Source organism: Macrobrachium nipponense, chromosome 3 (assembly GCF_015104395.2).
Source record: "Macrobrachium nipponense isolate FS-2020 chromosome 3, ASM1510439v2, whole genome shotgun sequence".
Lineage (NCBI taxonomy): Eukaryota > Metazoa > Arthropoda > Malacostraca > Decapoda > Palaemonidae > Macrobrachium > Macrobrachium nipponense.
The window spans coordinates 44,713,242-44,732,591 of record NC_087202.1 but is presented as its reverse complement, the minus strand read 5'-3'; the positions used below and the strand labels follow the sequence as shown (position 1 = coordinate 44,732,591).

At 43.4% G+C, this 19,350-nt stretch overlaps 2 protein-coding genes across 3 annotated transcripts in view; one reads left to right on the top strand and one right to left on the bottom strand.

Annotated features, from left to right (window-relative positions):
* LOC135221726 (regulation of nuclear pre-mRNA domain-containing protein 1B-like) overlaps window positions 1–19,350 on the top strand; it is a 704,809-nt gene that overhangs the window by 550,702 nt on the left and 134,757 nt on the right. The gene's annotated exons all lie outside the window — the stretch shown is intronic.
* Window positions 1–19,350, bottom strand: part of LOC135221724 (zinc finger and SCAN domain-containing protein 12-like) — a 105,409-nt gene that overhangs the window by 59,657 nt on the left and 26,402 nt on the right. The window contains exons 4-6 of the mRNA XM_064259513.1: window positions 11,481–11,640; window positions 596–738; window positions 81–213 (exon numbers count right to left, since the gene is read on the bottom strand). Of these exons, the coding sequence (XP_064115583.1) occupies window positions 81–213; window positions 596–738; window positions 11,481–11,640 (436 nt within the window). The remainder of the gene's footprint in view (window positions 1–80; window positions 214–595; window positions 739–11,480; window positions 11,641–19,350) is intronic.

Below are 19,350 nucleotides of genomic sequence, written 5' to 3'. Positions count from 1 at the left end.
TTTAGATTAACAAAAAAGAAAAGTTAAGATATATTACAGATACTTTACTTTAAATTACAACAAATCCACATTAAACATACCTTTTTGGTGAAAAGCCTTCCCACAAATATGACACTGATGCTGTTTATCTTCTGTATGTGTCTTTTTGTGCGATATCAAAGTGGAAACTCTACTGAATGTCTTCTTACAAAGATCACATACATAGGGTCTTGACTGCAAAGTGAGCCAAAATTTCAATTAAATATAAATAAAGTATACAACGAACAAAAAACTGGAAAAATACAAACCCAAAAACTGACTGCTGATCTTTGAAAAAATAGTAATACAATACTCAATTTTCATTGTTCCCCTCCAGTACAACTTATTTCATTCTTTCCAGTATTCACTCTTCCTAAACTTTCTCTTCCAAGATATTCAAAGCAATAACTGGAACAATTTTTGAATTGAGCAGTAAGTTTTATCAAAGCCAAGAAGTATGATTAAAGAAATGGATTAAGAAAATTTGCCACGAGGCAATAAAATGATAGTTTGCTTAAAAATTTTTAATATGTTTTTCAACAAAAACAACAAGCTCTGCTTTCCTAAGTACCATTACCTCTGAGTGAGTAGCCTTGTGCTGTGATAAGGTGGACATCTGTCTGAAGGCTTTTCCACAAATATTACATCGGAAATTCCTTTCATCTGTGTGAGTTGGTAAATGCCTCATTAAGGTGTATTGGTGCATAAATTCCTTTCCACCTGTTAACAAACATAGTAACAACTTGGTTAAAAATACAATCAGTAACATCAAATTTTGTTAGTATTCCAAGTTTCTCAAAGACAAGGTAAATTTTTGCCTTTTATTCAAAATAAGATAAAAAAAAAAAACTACTGAAAACAAGAGCATTCCAAAATGCATAAAAAAAATTCCCAATGGCTATATAAACACCATTCATATTTATGCACGTCCCTAATACAGTTAGTAATGGAATAACTATACTGCTAGAAAATATAGATTGTTCAATACAACCCATCAATCATGAAATACTACCTTATTCTGCGTAGAAATCATTATTCTGGAAAGAATGTACTTTTCTGTCCGGCCAGCTGGCCCCTACAACTACACTCCATTATGTGATTCCGTAGCATCAATTTCTGAGTGGTGGTCTCCCAGATTGTCTGTGTGCTCACAAGTTTTTCTCACTTTTACTCTTTATGCTTATTTTTGCTCTTTTTCCTTTTTTAGTGGGTATGTTGTGTTGGAAGGAAATGACTCATGACCCTTTTCTGTGGGGCTTTGTTTAAGCAATCTTTTTTTTTTTTCCAAAACGATTGGCTCCATTCATAGATATTCCCTGTTTCACATTATTAATCCTTCATTGGCCTTAATTATACAGAATAAGTGTTTGGATCTGTATAGAGTTTTCTGTTATTTCTCACTTTCCCCAAGGATTTTCATCTCAGAACAGTATTATGAAGTAATTAATAAAGGGTGTGTTGTTTAAGGTTTACTTAAGTTTTGTCCCAAGGCTAGTGTTGTTTTGACACAGCTTTAAGACCTCGGCATAAGAACCAGATCTTCCAGGTAAGGAATGCAGCTAATTTATGCCATACTTGGGCAAAGACCTTTTCTCATTGTACTCATCCTATCAGAAATAAGTGTTGGTCACAAAAAACTTGTAATCAGTGGATTGAGACTAGGACCTTTGGTTCACATTTTAACAAAAAGAGCATATATCCCAGTGCTCCAATGATTTCCAATTACATGTCAACAGACTTCAGCTGAAGACTGGTCTCAGGGACATCCCTTTATCCCAAGCCTGAGCAATTAAGCCCCAGCCTTCAAGTTACCAACCTTACTTCTTCCCCCATGGCTTTTCCCATGTCAAGCACAGCCATTACAACCTGATTACCACATCCACAGGCCATGCCATGACACTGCTGCCTCCAGGAATACCACTTCTTTTACCCCAGTAAGTAGATGAAGCATTTATGGACAGGACAGCCAGGAATAATCTATCCTCAACTTAAGAGGGCTCAAGCAGCTGCAACTTAAACCGCCAATGAGGTACAGCAAGGACCACTTACATAGTTGCCGCAGTTGGATACACCAAGATGAAATAAACAGTGGCCAAATACTACCTTTACAGAATGAGGGGAAGAAGCCATGAGTGAAGTGACTCCTTAAATGGACACTCAAGAGAAGAAAAGCTGGGCTACCAAAAGTTCTCTACTGGCAGACCAAGCAATGAACGAAGCCCTGCCCTTCAGACGTGAATACTTTCAGCTCCTCTAATGACAGCTCTTCTCACAAAGAATCAAGCACAGCTCTCTTATCCCTGACACAAAATTATGAAGGAATCTGCTTCATTATATACGTACAGGGAACAGATACGGTTTAACATTAAAAAATGGAATTATCATTATAAAATGAAATTTTATTGCATACTCACCGAACAATTATACAGCTGTAGGTTTCCTACGAATGGCAGACAATAGATTCAAAACTTCCGCAGTGGCGCCGCCATCGCTGATGTAGGTGACGTCATCTCCCTCCACTCGAGGGAGCTACAGGTACAACTGTCCAGGTAACATCAATTCATTCTGCCCAGCCATCCACCTGTGGGGAGGAGGGAGGGCTTTGATTAACCCTCTTACGCGATTGGACGTATTAAACGTCGAGTCAAAATGTCTCCCGTATGCCGATTGGACGTATCATACGTCGGCTCAAAAAGTTTTTAAAAATTCGCGGAAAAATACTTATAGGCCTACCAGCCGAAAACTTTTGTATCACGCGCCTTGGGGGATGCTGGGAGTTCACGGATCAAGGCGTTGTTTTGTTTACAATCGCTACGCAGGCGCGCAAGCGCGAATTTCTTTCTTATCGCACTAAAAAGTATCAGTGACACATCTCGGAAATTATTTCGTCACTTTGACATAATTATTGCACCATTTTAAATTATCCTTTACATGAAGTATTATATATGAAAATGTGCGCAATTTCATGCACAATACAACTAAAAAATACTCATGATTGTAGCTTTTATCAATTTTGAAATATTTTCATATAAATAACGATAAGTGCAAAATTTCAACCTTCTGGTCAACTTTGACTCTACAGAAATGGTCGAGAAACGCAATTGTAAGCTAAATTCTTATATTATAGTAATATTCAATCATTTGCCTTCATTTTGCAACAAATTGGACGTCTCTAGCACAATATTTCGATTTATGGTGAATTTATGAAAAAACATTTTCCTTACGTTCGTGCGATAACTCTTCCGATAAATTTTTTCGTGCGATTGTCCTAATGTTTGCACCCTTTTAAAATTTGCCGTTACATAAAGTTTTATATATGGAAATGTGCGCAATTTCATGCACAATACAACAAAAGACAACCCATGGTTGTAGCTTTTATCAGTTTTGAAATATTTTCATATAAATAACGTTAAGTGCAAAAATTTCAACTTTCGGTCAGCTTTGACTCTACCGAAATGGTCGAAAAACGCAATTGTAAGCTAAAACTCTTATATTCTAGTAATATTCAATCATTTACCTTCATTTTTCAACGACTTGGAAGTCTCTAGCACAATATTTTGATTTATGGTGAATTTATGAAAAAAAAAAAATTACGTTCGTCGCGGTAAACTCTTCCGAAAAAATCAGAATTTTTTTGTGCGATTGTCGAAATGTTTGCACCATTTAAAATTAGCTGTTTCATAAACGTTTTATATATGAAAATGTGCGCAATTTCATGTAGAATACAACTAAAAATGATTGAAGGTTGTAGCTTTTCTCTTTTCGAAATATTTGCATATAAATCACGATAAATAGAAAAAAAACCCACGTTCGGTCAAATTTGACTCTACCGAAATAGTTGAAAAACGCAATTGTAAGCTAAAACTCTTACGGCCTAGTAATATTCCGTCATGTTTCTTCATTTTGAAACAAATTTGAAGTCTCTAAAACAATATTGTGATTTATGGTGAATTTTTGAAAAATATATTTACCTTCACTCCGCGCGCCGATTCGCGGCCGCAAGTCTCCGAAATACGTACATGGCATTATCCTAATATTTGCTCCTTTTCATATTAGCCTTTTTATAGAGTTTCATATATCAAAATGTGCGCAAATTCATGAAGAATACAATAAAAAATAATTGAAGGTTGTAACTTTTTCCATCTTCGAAATATGTGCATATGAAAAAATATATATATTAAAATTTCGACATTCGGTCAAATTTAACTCGTCCGAAATGGTCGAAATCTGCAATTCTAATCTAAAACTCTTACAGTATCGTAATATTCAATCATTTGTCTTAATTTTGAAACAAATTGGAAGTCTCTAGAACATTATTTAGAATTACGGTGAATTTTTGAAAAAATATTTTTTTGCGTCCGCGCGTTACGAATTCGTACATCATTTTGTGATAATATTTTTCCGGTGTTACTTTTATTGTTTTACAATGTATTATATATCAAAATGATCGCAATTTAGTGTACAATACAACGCAAAAAAAAGTAACTGGTTAGCTTTGACCGTTTTCTGCACAGCGTGATTTGAATACAATTATGTATGAATTTTTTTTTTTTTCGCTACCATATATCGCATTATTTACATATGATAATGATATTATTTTTCATTTCTGATGGTTGCATTCTAAACTTCAGGCAATGACAAAAAAAGGAGCCAAAAATGAACTCTTAATCTTTCAAAAGTACGCGCGCTGTAATTTTTTGAAAAAATTATTTTTTCCACTTCCGCGCTCACTCCAAACCAGGCACGGCATACGGGAGACGTTTTTGATTTTTAGGGCTCCGGCTTAAGAGGGTTAATAATTGTTCGGTAAGTATGCAATAAAATTTCATTTTATATTGAAAATTCCATTTTTATTGCAGTCTTACCGAACAATTATACAGCTGATTACCTGTTGCAAGGATGGGGGGCTGTGGATGTAAGTTTTACTTCAACAATAACATACAATTCTTGAAAATAAAGTATACCCAAAAGCACTGTTAGTGCCTGTTGTACCTTACCTTGTAAGAGAGCTACTGCAGGAGAATACTGCCTCTGGTCAGTGCTCATCTTACATAGTAGAAGGCTTGGAATATGACCAATGGGTGCCTCTACATGGAGTGGAAGATCCTCATAGTCATGGTGTTCACCGCTGACTCAACGAAGATACAACAAAATATTGCCCTTGCCCTGGGCTAGGACCAGAAATAACCAACATGACAAAACTGTCACCTACACCAAAATAAAAACCTTTACCCACCAAAACTAACACTAAAATGACTGGTGAGTACTCCAGGTACATTGTACCCCCAGACTTCCCTTTAACTCGTCAACCTTGGTACAAGGCGAAACATAGGCTAACAGAGGGAGCAACTCCCTATGTCGTTTCTCCCAACACCATGCCAGCTACCGAAAGTGGACCGAGAGACTTACAATCTTCAAACACTGTCTCGATTTCTTTCAAATAATGCGTAGCAAACACAGATTTAGACCTCCAAAAGGTACTTTGGAGGATAGCGGATAGCGACAAGTTGTGTTGAAAAGCGAGAGAAGTCGCTATCGCTCGAACTTCGTGCGCTTTCACTCTCAGTAAAGGAAACACTGCGTCGTTAGCTTGAGAATGTGCTTCTACAATTAACTCTCTCAGAAAAAAGGAAATAGCGTTTTTTGAGGGGACGAGAGGGATTTTTAACAGAGCACCACAAATGATTTGACTGACCTCTAATCTTTTCTGTTCTGCGGAGGTAATATCTTAATGCCCACATGGGACATAAGAGTCGTTCTTCTTCCTGGCCTATCAAGTCTGTCAGGTTTTTGAGAACAAAGTTACGTGGCCACAGATTAGAAGGGTTTTCGATTTTCGCGAGAAAATTGAGTTCCACAGAGCAAACTGCGTCACCTTGAGAAAATCCCACTTTTTTGTCCATCGCGTGTAGCTCGCTAACTCGTCTAGCTGATGCCAATGCAATTAAAAATAACGTCTTCTTGGTGAGATTCCTCATAGACGAAGAAAGTAACGGTTCAAAGGGAGGACCCGAAAGCCGTTTAAGAACTATATTGAGATTCCATGCTATCGAGCCCTTTGACGATTTGGAAGTCTCAAACAATTTAATTAGATCGGAAAGATCACTATTCGTGGATAGGTTAGTCCTCTGTGTTTAAAGACTGAAACCAGCATCGCTCTGTATCCCTTAATAGTCGAAGGCGCTAAACGCTTAACGTCCCTTAAGAAAAGAAGGAAATCAGCTATTTCATTCACAGATGTTTCAGAAGAAGAGACTTTAGTCTGTCTACACCATCTTCGAAACACTCCCCATTTAGACTGATATAGTCTGTTAGAAGAATCTCTTCTGCAGTTCGCGATAGCTTCTGCAGCTCGTCTCGAAAAACCTTTCGCTCGGACGAGACTCCTGACAGTCTGTATCCTGTCAGTGCCAGAGCGGATAATCCTTGGTGGAATCTTTCGAAGTGTGGTTGTCTGAGTAGACATTTCTTTAACGGAAGAAGTCTGGGGAAGTCTACGAGCAGGTCGAGGAGATCTGGGAACCATTCTTTCCTTGGCCAGAATGGAGCGACTAGTGTCAGAGAAACATTTTTGTGGAATGACACTTTGTTCAGCACCTGTCTTATTAGGCCGAACGGGGGAAAAGCGTACGCTTCCAGGCCCGACCAGTCTAGTAACATTGCATCGACTGACCATGCAAGAGGGTCCGGGACTGGAGAGCAAAACAGCGGAAGGTGGTTGTTCCTCGAGGTTGCAAAGTTTCCATGGGTCTAGGCAGACCTTCGCATCAAGAGTCCATTCTAACGGCAGTACTTGATGACGGCGACTTAGTCCATCCGCCAACACGTTCATTTTCCCTTGAACAAATCGAGGGATCAGTGTAACCTGAAATTTTTCTGCCCACAGAAGCAGATCTTTTGCAAGGTTGTAGAGGGTGAAGGAGCGCGTTCCCCCTTGTTTCCTGATGTAGGAAAGTGCTGTGGAGTTGTCTCTGTGAACTGCTACCACCTGTCCCGTCACGAGATGAGAGAATGCCTGAAGTCCCAGGAACACTGCTAATAGCTCCCTCACGTTGATATGAAGAGAGCGTTGCGTTTCCGACCATTCCCCTAACATTTCATTCTTCCCCAACAGGGTTCCCCAACCTGCGTCGGGGGCGTCTGAAAAGAACTGAAGGGTTGGGTGGAGCGGACAAAGTGAAAGACCCTCTACCAGTCTTGCTTTTGAAAGCCACCACGCTAAGTCCTCCTTGATTTCGTCTGAAATCGAGAATACTGTCGAGTCCGGTTGAGTCTTTCTGCACCATGAAGCCTTCAGGAAGAATTGCAGGGGCCTCATGTGTAGCCTTCCAAGTTTGACAAACTGTTCCACCGTAGCTAGTGTTCCTAACAGACTGGTCCAATGGTTGATGGAACAGGACTTGCGGTCCAGGAAGTCCTATACTACTTCCAGACACGACTGGACTCTCTTTGGTGAAAGAAAAGCCCGAAAAACTCGAGAGTTCAGAGTCATCCCCAAATAGAGAATGTTCTGAGTCGGAACTAGCCGAGATTTCTCCTCGTTTATAAGAAGACCTAACGAGTGAGTTAATGAAAGAGTCCTCTTGAGATCCTTCATGCACTGACTTTCCGAAGAGGAGCGGAGAAGCCAGTCGTCTAGGTAGAGTGACACTCTGATGCCCAGGAGGTGTAACCACTTTCCCAGAGGAGTCAACGCTCGCGTAAATACTTGCGGTGCTGTCGAGAGGCCGAAGCAAAGAGCTCGAAACTGGTAGGTCTTGCCCATGAACACAAACCGAAGGTATTTCCTGGAGTCCTGGTGAATTAGAATGTGGAAGTATGCGTCCTGCATATCCAGGGATACCATCCAATCCCCTTGACGAAGGGATTCCAACACTGAACGAGTTGTTTCCATATTGAATTTGGTCTTCTGGACGAACAAACTCAGTGCGCTTACATCCAGTATGGGCCTCCAGCCCCCCCGATGACTTGGGGACTACGAACAGACGGTTGTAAAACCCCGGGGATGGTCTGTCGCTTATCTCCTCTATGACAGCCTTCTGCACGAGTCTCTATTTCTCGGGTTAAGGCTACAAACTTCTCCAAGCCTGGAGAGTAGGCGGGTAATGTGATGGGAACATTGGATAGAGGCGGAGTGTCTTTGAAAGGAATGGAGTAACCGAACCGGAGAACTTGGGTTACCCAGGGCTCTGCCCCTCTGCGACTCCATTCCTCCCAAAAGAGGCTCAATCTGCCCCCTACCGGAGCATGAAGGATTGAAGAATCACTTGGATGATTTCATGTCGGGTTTGGTCGAGGACTTGGTTGGGTGTCATAAATTCGATCGAGGCCTGACGAACGGTCTAGACCTACCCCCTCGAAAGGGTTTCTTCTGCAAGGGTGATTCTGAGGTGGTAGTCGTCACAGTCGAGGGTTTAACCCGCTTAGAAGACTGAGCAAGCAAGTCATTAGTAGACTTATTTTCCAGTGCAAAAAGAATCTTGGTCACTATTTCTTCAGGAAACAGATGATCCTTGTTGAGAGGAGAAAACAAAAGGGCGGACTTCTGAGGCGAAGCGACTCCTCTCAAAACAAAAGAACACCAGAGCTGTCTTTTCTTGAGAGTCCTGAATGCAGAGAGAGGCCAGCTTATCGCAACCATCCCGAACTGATTTGTCGGCACATGACAAAACTCCAAGCCAGTCCGATGCCAGGTCCTCCTGGAGAGTAGGGCAATCCTCTATTTTCGTAGCGAGGGCTCCGATCGTCCAGTCCAAGAAACTCATAATTTCTAAAATCTTGAAAATATTCTTTACCAAATGGTCCAACTCGGGCGATGTAAAGAATATTTTAGCTGTTGCAAACGCGGACCTCCTATTTGCATCCACCAAGCCAGAGAAGTCCCCCTGGGAGGAGGCAGACACTCCCATAGAGGGGGCTTCTCCGGTTACGTAGAACCTATACCTCTTCTTAACAAGCTTCGACGGAGGATAGGCGAAAGTTGCTTTCCCGAGTTCTCTCTTGACCTTCAACCAATCTTCTATATCACGAAGCGAATGTTTAGCAGCTTTGGAAAGTACGAGCTTCGGGAGAAGAGGATCAAAATTCTTCCTTCTCATCAGGAAGATGGAAGCAGGCGACCTGGGAGCGGCTGCTACGAAGTAATCCGGGTACATGTCAAGAAGGTAGCGTAAAATGTTCGAATAGCACGAGAGAGGGATAGAGTCCGCTTCTAAGTCCTTCTTGTCATCCGAAGAGATAGGCGACAGAGACGGTTCTTGATTCGACTCATCGTTCTTCGTACATTGTTTGTTTTCTTTCATCCAGTTCATCAGCTCTTGCAACTGTCGACGTAAAGGAACTAGATTCTCGTCTTCTTGAGTTGAAGTCCAAGCAACTGGGGTCGTGGATTTCGACACGATCGCCACCGGAGGTCTCACGCCAGTCGAATTATCTGTTGCATGCGAATTCGAAGGTAAAGTTTCAACAGCTTGATGAGTCGAAGATCTCGACGAACTCAGAATCGGTCGCTCCACAACCGAGTCGAAGGCGGCTGTCGCTGTTGTAAGAATACGAGGCGAAGTCCATGTAGCTACGCTACACGACGGGCGAGAGGTATCTACTTTTCTGTTCCTCTTCACAGGGGGCGGAGAGAACATCTCTTAAGTCGAACGTCTCTTCAACGGACGTGAGACTGAAGAATCACGCCACTTACGACATCTAACCGGTGACGAATCACTCGACTCTGTCGATAACTGGTTACCAAACGACACACCTTTCCAATGGTGTTTAGTCGAATCCTGCTGTTGCACCACAGGATCGACGGAGGAAGCGACTGTCTGTGGGCAAACCCCGACAGTGTCCCTTGGACCTCCGGTATGTCTTCTCCCCGAGGCGGGGGAGCGGGACAGGGACCTTCGTCTAGGAGAACTATCGGGACAAACAGCCACCCCCTCAGATTGCACTGCACTGACACTTTTCACTTCACTAGAGTGTTTTCTAAGAAAGACTTTACAGATAAACCTAACTGCATAACCGTATTAGCTAATACATCAAATTTCTTTTCAAATTTAGACTCGAGGCTGGCAATGGTGTCAGGAGAAACTCCACGGGAAGTTGGCAAAGGAGTTACAGGAGAAGGAGTAGGAGGACTCAAGATCAGAGAAGGAGAAGGAATAGGAGCAGGTGCTTCGATAGAAGAAGCAGAAGAAGCTAAACTAGTCTTACTTTCAGCTCTGAGAGCCGCCTTCCTCTTCCTATCCTTAATTATCTTCCCCGAGTGAGAAACAAAAACTTTCCACTGTTGTTCACTCCAATCCTTGCATTCATCACAAGTAGATTCTCTAGAACACTCACAACCCCTACACTTAATGCACTTAGTGTGCGAATCATAAATTAATTTAACTAACCTAGTTTTGCACCCTCCGCCGCAAAACCTAACTACAGAAGGACTAGAGTCCGACATGATGGTAAGACCACAAAATTGCAGAAAAGAAATTCAGCTTCAATCCTACAAACACGGAGTTGAATACTTCACCGATATTGGAGAGATAATACTTCCCAACAAATGAAGAAAAAAGTCTGCACCGACCACCGATGTTCAGCAGAAGACAGCAGAGAACGAATTGTTACCTGGACAGTTGTACCTGTAGCTCCCTCGAGTGGAGGGAGATGACGTCACCTACATCAGCGATGGCGGCGCCACCGCGGAAGTTTTGAATGTATTGTCTGCCATTCGTAGAGAACCTACAGCTGTATAATTGTTCGGTAAGACGCTGCAATAAAAAACGAATACACGTGATAAAACTTCCTCCTACCCATCAATTAAACTTCAACAACTTTGACCATGGTGGAGCGTTTAGTACTCATAACTGCTATCAGGCAAGACCAGACCCTAATAAGCAAGAGGGTAATATTTGACTCCTTTCAAGACCAGGTAATATCAGTAGAGGAATCCTCCTTCAGGGAAGTCATGGATTCTTCAACGTTCAACAACCCCTGTAGCCATCCAAAGAAATATTGGTGGCAGAGCTTCAGAAGCTGAATACAAACTCAATGGCAAAAAGCATTGACCTGTCCTTGCCAAAACTGCTGTCAACAATTTTCAGGGGCATCATGTTAAGGATGGAGGGCTGGGGTGCTACCAGCAAGGGGGGATGATTGACCTTTGGGCTCCTTCATTTATTTTCCTCAACAGTCCTGGAAGTTAAATCCAAAGGTTCTACAGAATGCAAGACTGCAATACCCAAGCCAGAACACTTTTGAGTCATGATCACATGGGATAACCTAGCCACCTTTCCAATGAAAGCAGTCACCCATGCTTTCATAAGTGGGATTTATTCAAACATTGTATATAATCAATGTCTTTTTCAAATATAATGGGTTGACCTCACAAGTGTACATGGTACTATATAAAGTAGGAGGTTTGTAAACTAGACATACTAGATATAGTGCAACACAAACACAAATGCCATCATACTTACATATACCACATTCCCATATCTTTATAGTTTTTCCATCTCGTTTCATATACTTCACAAAATGGAGTCTACTGCGAGGATCATCTCGATCAACATGAGTGTACTTTTGGGTTGAACTGCTTTTCAGTCCATCCAACAATCCTCCACCTACAGCATCTCCTTTCTGTTAAAATATATAAATGAAAACATCTACAATCAAGTCATTCACATTTATGTTCTCTGGGACCTAACAAATCAAATTAACTCTAAGGCATAACACTTTATGTATGGCCTATATTACTCGTTTGTGACTGCACTCATTTCTATATATATATATATATATATATATATATATATATATATATATATATATATATATATATATATAAATGACAGAAAAAGGACTAATTAAAAAAAATTTTAGACATACTTCAACAGCATCATGTGACCTTACCAGTTTGTGCTAAAATTTTCCACCTCAAAAGTATTCTAGCAAGGCAAGGTCAAGTATGATTCACTACTTATATCAACACATAGTATTATACTACAATGATGGTTCTTCCAATGCCTCTTTTTTATAGCATTATAGTGCTAGAACAATTTTTATAATGCAGACACTGAATTGACACTTCAGCACACTTTAGGTAATTGTCTATACTCTTACAGTCATTTATTAATAAAATATTCAGGAGTTGGGAACTTGGTAAAATTTGTTGGTATGTTAGGTGGCAGACGGCCCAGGAAAGACCTCAGGTACAGAAGTACTTATGTTCCAACTTATTTTAAGACCTGTGTGGGTCAACTGGTAGTGCCCTGGCCTTTCAATTGAAACTGGAGTTAGATCCTTGCTTTGCATAACAACGATTTTTGTTAAGTCAGGTCTAGGGGCTCACACTAAGCCTATTATTTTCTTCAACACCATAACATCACTTACCTGCCACCATGTAGCTGAATATATTCCAGAGTACCAACCATCTCCTTTAATGATGGTATAAAATATGAGTTCTTCCTCAGTCTTCTAGTACTACTACCATAGTTTTGTTCTAAATATAGTAGACTTAACAAAAATTCAATATCAGCTTAGACAAGTGATATATTCCTTGTCATATCTTTCACAGTAAAAAAATGTTAACTGTATGATCATGCAACAAAAATGCAGGAGCATGCAGCCCTTAATATGTATGCACAACATTTGTTGCATGGATTCTTAAAGTAAAAACATCTACAAAATTATTTCTTCTATATACAGTAGTATGCTTTTTGAGAAACTTTAATGTGCCTTGTTTTCTGTGGTGCATGTAGTTTTTGTTCAGACTTAACATCAGAAGTAGAAGTAATCACAGTAAATATTGGAATGAATGCTGGTATAAAATTGTTGGGAGGTGCTTATGTTGGCAAGAGGAAATGTAAAATTATGCTGTGCTCAGATTTCATTCATATACTGTAGACCCTCTCCATCACCATCATCCTTCCCTTACAAAGAGATCAACATACGATGGCGAACAATCTATGATTATATGTACATTGTCTTATTCATTTGGTTGTTAACTCACATAATTACGTATGCATTTCTATATGAAATAGTACAAAAATATCATTTCTGGGCTCAGCTCGTGTCGCTGCACGAAATATCCTTTAATCTATTATTTCTAGGGTAAATGTACTAACACATACCAGAGAATAAATAAAATAAAGAAAAAGGTCAGTATAACTGACTCGCTCACCCTCCAGGGAGGGTGTCGGTATGAACACTAGGCGAGTGAGACCACTACCACGAGCCAAATGCCAATAGAAATCTCCCACTACAAAATCCCTCCAAGAGGGGAGCCGACCCACAGAGTGAGCAGCTCGTACTACTACTACTCCATCCCATGCTGCCGACTGCTGCGCCTCTGGTGGCCATCCTTTCAAGTTAGCGCACACGAGTCGGTTGTGATATTTTTCCTCTCTGTGTGTGCCCTTTCATTGGATTTTCTATTATGGAGCGTGCAGCTATCGCAGCAGCTAAGTTAAGTACTCAGATATTTACGGTTTTAGTTGGTTTTTTTCCGGCCCTGAGACAGTATTTGCCGTTTTTTAGGTATAAATACGATCTCGGGGTGCGGAAGCATGGCAGCATGGTTCTGCCTCGTGATGGGTTCGTTCTTGGTCTCCCATACCTAGAACATCCCCTTATTTATCTTCGCTCTATATGATTATCCGCTTTACTTAGGGTACGGTCTACTCAGGTTGTCATGCATGCATGTATTTTACCTTACGTAGGCTTCTTCTATCCAGACCCTAGTCCAGGTTCTTAGTATCGGCCTCTGACTAGCTTTGAGTGGTAGACTTGCCTTCGGGTTAGTCGTACACTCCTGGATTTTTTCTCCTGCTATATTGTTTTCTCTCTTTCATTTATTTATTTATACTGGTATTTTATTATTGTTAGGTTAGTTAGGCGTCTGGCTTAGCCTAGGTCCTGGCTCTTTGAGCCTATACTACCGCTCATCAGTTCGGTTTTGCTTCCCATATAGCATCTCTCTGATCAGTTGGTTTGGCCCAGTGGGCTTATTTGCCACCGCTTTTCAGTTCAGTATGCTTCCCGATAGCATTTCCCTGATCAGTGGTTGTCCTAGGCTTAGTTGTCGTATTTGGTCTTACCGCCTCGTGGTCACTTCGTGATCAACGGGCCAGCCAGACGCCTGTCCAGTCATTCTTCCCCCCCTCCCCCCCCGACTCTTCCATAGAGTCGGGCGGGGGTGGGTCGGTCTGCCCATGCTCGCTCCTCATACCCGAGCCTGCCTCCCTCTCTCCCCTCAGGCGGAGGGGCTAGGGAGTCGGGACAGACCCAGACTGGTCTCGACCTCTCCGGCTTCTCGGTCCGGCCGGTTGGTACAGGAGTGGGGGGTACTGGCCTTGCCCACACCCTCCGCGCTACCCTGTCGCTCCGGGCTAGCTTGAGCCTGTATGTCTTCTCGCTCTTTCCCATCTTACTAGGGCTCCTTCCTGATCGGAGTCCCTGGTATCCAGCGGAAAGGGTTGTTAGTCCACCCAGTAGGGTGACCGTGGAGCATACAGTGGTCTCTACTAACCTTTTACCGTTTTGCTGAGTTACTACACTCGCTACGCACTGGACTTAGTCCGGTTTGCTTGTGTGTTAGGTTTAAGTTATCTTTAAGTTTATCTTAAGAACCTTAAACCATCCCCCCTCCCTTACATATCTTACCGGATCTCTCCGGGATTATAGCCTATTCAGGCGATGCAGGGAGGGGTTATGCCCAAATTTTTTCCGAGCTCCGGCATGCATCGGAGTTCTTCTGTCCTTTAAGACTGTAAGTGATGTTTTTTAAGATACTCATGTGTCTCCCCACTTACAGCCACCAACTGTGAGCATCCGGGATGTTCCGCCACACTTCAGGACCCTTGTGGACACGAAGTTTGCCGGTCCCATGCTCCATGCGCGACTCCGCTCGGGGACATCCAGGTCTGGTACCATGAGACGTGTACCATATGTTACGATCTGGTGAGCCAGCTTTTGGAAGGGGTAAGTTTTCCATCTCCAGTAGCTGCTCCGCTTCTTTTTTAGCGCTTAAGTTTTCATCATTTATTAACTTAAGGCAATTAATTTAAGTTATACTTTAAGTTTTAGTTTTAAGTGATTCTTAAATCTAAACTACGCCCTCTCTTCCAGGCTCCGGCGGTAAGAGATACCGCACTGCTACCCTGGGGCGGGCCTGGGTCGGCGGTTTTGGGAAAACGCCGCCAAGGGACAGCCCGCCTACATCCTAGAGAAGCGGTTGGCATTACTAATCTTCCCCGGAGGCAAGGCGACAGGATACGTCGACCCGGTAGAAGCGGATCCGACTATCGCCTTCATCCAACAACAGCTGGCTACCTCATTAACTGATCAGGACCAGGATATCTCTACGGGATGTCCCGCGACCCTAGATATTAATGTTGAACCTATGGTAGGTATAGACGACCTGTTGGTCGAGGTAGGTACGGTGGACACCCAAGGGTCACCCTTGGGCGTAACTGTTTCTTCTACTCCTGCAACCTCTCCATCCTTCCAAGGCTTTACGGGTGACGAAATATATTCTCCTCCTGGTGCTTCGGTTAGACCTAAGGTCAAGTCTAAGGTGATGACCTTGACTAAGACGTCGTCGTCGTTAAGAAGACGACTTCGGCTTCATCCTCCTCCCGTAAGTCTTCCGGCTGGGAATCCCGGAGCATCCAGGTCTAAAGCTTCTAGCTCCGGCTCTAAGTCCTCGAGGATAAATCCTCCAGAGAGAGATCTCGCACTCCGGCAGAATCACCAGTTCCGCTACCTTTGGTTCCGATTCAGAGCCTCCCCTCCACCTCCGCAGCAGCTCCGGCTTTGGACTCCAATGCTGGCCTGTTGCAAACAGGTGTGTGACCTGTTTGGGTCCTTAAAGAGTAGCATGGGAAGCAAATGATCTCTCGTCTGTCGGGGACAGGATTACTTCCCAGGACTCCATTATAGCCGGGCTGAGAGAAGCTCCTCTAGCCTCTCCTCCACTGTCCAACACGAGTGGATCCCAACTTCCTCCGTATGACTCACTACCTCAGTTCTCTATGAACAATCCGTGGAGAGTAGCGTCATACGCCCCCTTCCAGGATGGTCTCATCTCTATACCGGAATTTGGGACTCGAAGAATAGAGGACTTCGAGTTCTTCCCGGAAGACCTCCAGCCTACGTTCATAGGCTACGCAAGGCTTACGCCTACGGCTATGGTGCGGGACGATAAGGTACCTAAGGAGACAGTCCTCTACTCACGAGACCAGGCTCAGAGAGAATGGCTCAGGTGTTTAGAGGACATGGATTGTTCTAACAACCCAACCAAGATAACAACCATTTTAAGAGTCCCCTTTACCATTTTTACAATGGATGAGAGTACCCCGCTCCCGTTCCTAACCAAGATCGCGGAGGTCGACCATCCCAGCGGCCCAGAAGGGGGAACCTATACCGCAGTTGAAGGAAGCGGATCCCACATCTCCGTTGCTCCCCTCAGTTGGAGAATTGTGGGAAGACTTGCCGAATACATTCTCAGCTGGCAAACTCAAACGGACTGTGCTATGGAGCAGTTTGGTGAAAAGCTACCCGGCTCCCAGATAGCCTTATTCAGGCTGAATTTGATGCAAAATCGCGTCTAGCCAGATCCATCAATTCTATGGCTATGTCTGAGGTAGCTACCATGGCTTATGGATCAGAACCGATTTTTAAGCTCATGACCAAAGCCCTGACTCAAACGGTACAGTCAGATATGTTTGAGTTTGCCACTGCTCGGACGAAATTGTAGGAAGCATGTTCTACAAGAGGCAACCATTCGGCATGAACCGAATAGGTTACTCTCGTCTAGCATCTGGGGAGCAGATCTCTTCCCAGAAGCTATGGTTAAGGAGGTCCAGTCAGAGGCTACCAGGTTAAACCAGAGCCTTAAGGATCGTTGGGGCCTTTCGGCTAAGAGGAGGCAAGACCTGACTCCTAAAGGTAAGGGACAAAAGAAACCCAGGACGTTTCAACCTTACCAGAAGAAGCAACTACGCTTTCCTCAACAAGTTCCAACAGTACCGTTAGTGCAGACAGCCCAAACCCTCCACTTCTAAAGGTCAATCACAGCCAATTTATGTGATATCCCCTCAGCCTCAGCCCTCCACCTCTTAGCGCCATCTCTCCAGCTTACAATCAAGCCTTCGAGAGTCAAGCTTCTCAGAAGTATGACCGCTTCGGGTAAGGGAGGTTAGAGGTAAGCGTTCCTTTCGTGTGGGAGAGGATCGGGAGGCCCCTTTAACAGGGGAAAGCACTTCAGAGGAGGCCGAGGCGGTTACCAGAACCAATAAAGAACTTCAGGTAGGAGGGAGGCTGTTTTCACTTTCGCCACCGGTGGAACTTCAGCCAATGGGCTCAGAGCATAGTGTCAAAAGGCCTGGGTTGGAGCTGGTTGACGAACCCACCTCCATCCAGACCTTTCCGTCAACTTCCTTCCAAGGAATTGACAGAGTACGCAGACGACCTCCTTCAAAAAGGAGCTATAGCGAGAGTCAAGAGATTAAAATTTCAAGGTCGCTTGTTCAGCGTGCCAAAGAAAGGCTCACAAAAAAAGAAGGGTAATCTTAGACTTGTCCCGCTTAAACTTAGCCATCCGCTGCGACAAGTTCAAGATGCTCACGATCTCACAGTGCGGACCCTACTTCCCCGTGGGCCGTCACCACCTCTATCGATCTTACAGAGCTTACTATCATATCCCTATTGCAAGACACTTCCGTCCGTATCTGGGTTTCAAGATAGGAGACCAGACATTCTCCTTCAAGGTAGTTCCATTCGGACTCAACGTGGCACCCAGAGTGTTCACGAAGCTAGCGGAAGTGGTAGTGCAACAACTCAGATCGCAAGGGATCATGGTAGTAGCGTATCTCGACGATTGGTTGATCTGGGCCCCAACAGTCGAGGAATGCAACAGAGCTACTCTGAAAGTGATTCAGTTCCTGGAATATCTAGGCTTCAAAATAAACAGGACCAAATCAAGACTCACTCCAGAGTCAAACTTTCAGTGGCTGGGCATTCAATGGAATCTATCATCCCACACTCTGTCGATTCCATCAACCAAAAGGAAAGAAATAGCAAAGTCAGTCAAGCAATTTCTAAGTCACAAACTAGCGTCAAGGAGAGCCCAGGAAAGGATCCTGGGTTCTCTCCAGTTTGCATCAGTGACAAACGTCTTAATGAAAGCCAAACTGAAAGACCTAACCAGAATCTGGCGCTCGCGAGCAAACGTCAGGTCCAGGGACGAACTATCCTCAGTGCCTCTGATTCTAAAGAATCGACTTCGGCCATGGGCGAGAGTCAAGAAATTTATCAATGTCAGTACCCCTTCAGTTCCCTCCACCAGGGGTCACCATCCACACAGACGCGTCCTTAAGCGGCTGGGGAGGGTATTCCCAGGTCAAAAAGGTTCAAGGGACTTGGTCACCTCAGTTCCGTCAGTTTCCATAATAAACGTACTGGAGGCAATGGCAGTGTTCTTGACTCTAAAAAGGTTTACGCCCACCCAAGTACTCCACATAAAGCTAGTCCTGGACAGCGCAGTGGTAGTACATTGTATAAACAGAGGAGGCTCCAAGTCACGTCATCTAAATCACGTCATGATAGCCATCTTCTCCCTGGCAGACAAGTTCAGTTGGCATCTTTCCTCCACTCACATAGCTGGAGTAAGAAACGTCATAGCAGACGCCCTATCCCGATCAGTACCCCTAGAGTCGGAATGGTCACTGGACAAACAGTTCGTTCCAATGGATCCTTCAAAGAGTCCCAGGGCTACAGGTGGATCTCTTCGCATCACAAGCGAACCACAAACTACCGTGTTATGTAGCCCCCAACCTGGACCCTCTGGCCTATGCCACGGACGCCCTGGCTATAGACTGGAACAACTGGGAGAAGATTTATGTCTTCCCTCCAGTGAATCTCCTCATGAAAGTATTGAACAAACTCAGGACATTCAAGGGTCAAGTGGCTCTAGTAGCCCCAGACTGGCCGAAGAGCAACTGGTATCCTCTAATTTTGGAGCTGGGCCTTCGTCCTCTTCAGATCCCCAGTCCCAAGCTCTCCCAGTCAGTACAAATGAAGACTGTGTTCGCTTCCTCAGGGATTCTCAAAACCCTAACTTTATGGATTTCATGAAGTTTGCGGCAAAAAGAGATGCGAATATTGACCCTCAGAATATTCTATTCTTGGAATCCGATAAGAGGGATTCGACTTTGAGACAGTATGATGCTGCTGTCAAAAAGTTAGCAACCTTCCTGAGAGAATCGGATATTAGAATCATGACAATTAATTCAGCTATATCCTTTTTCAGATCCTTATTTGAAAAAGGTTTAGCAGCTAGCACGATTACGG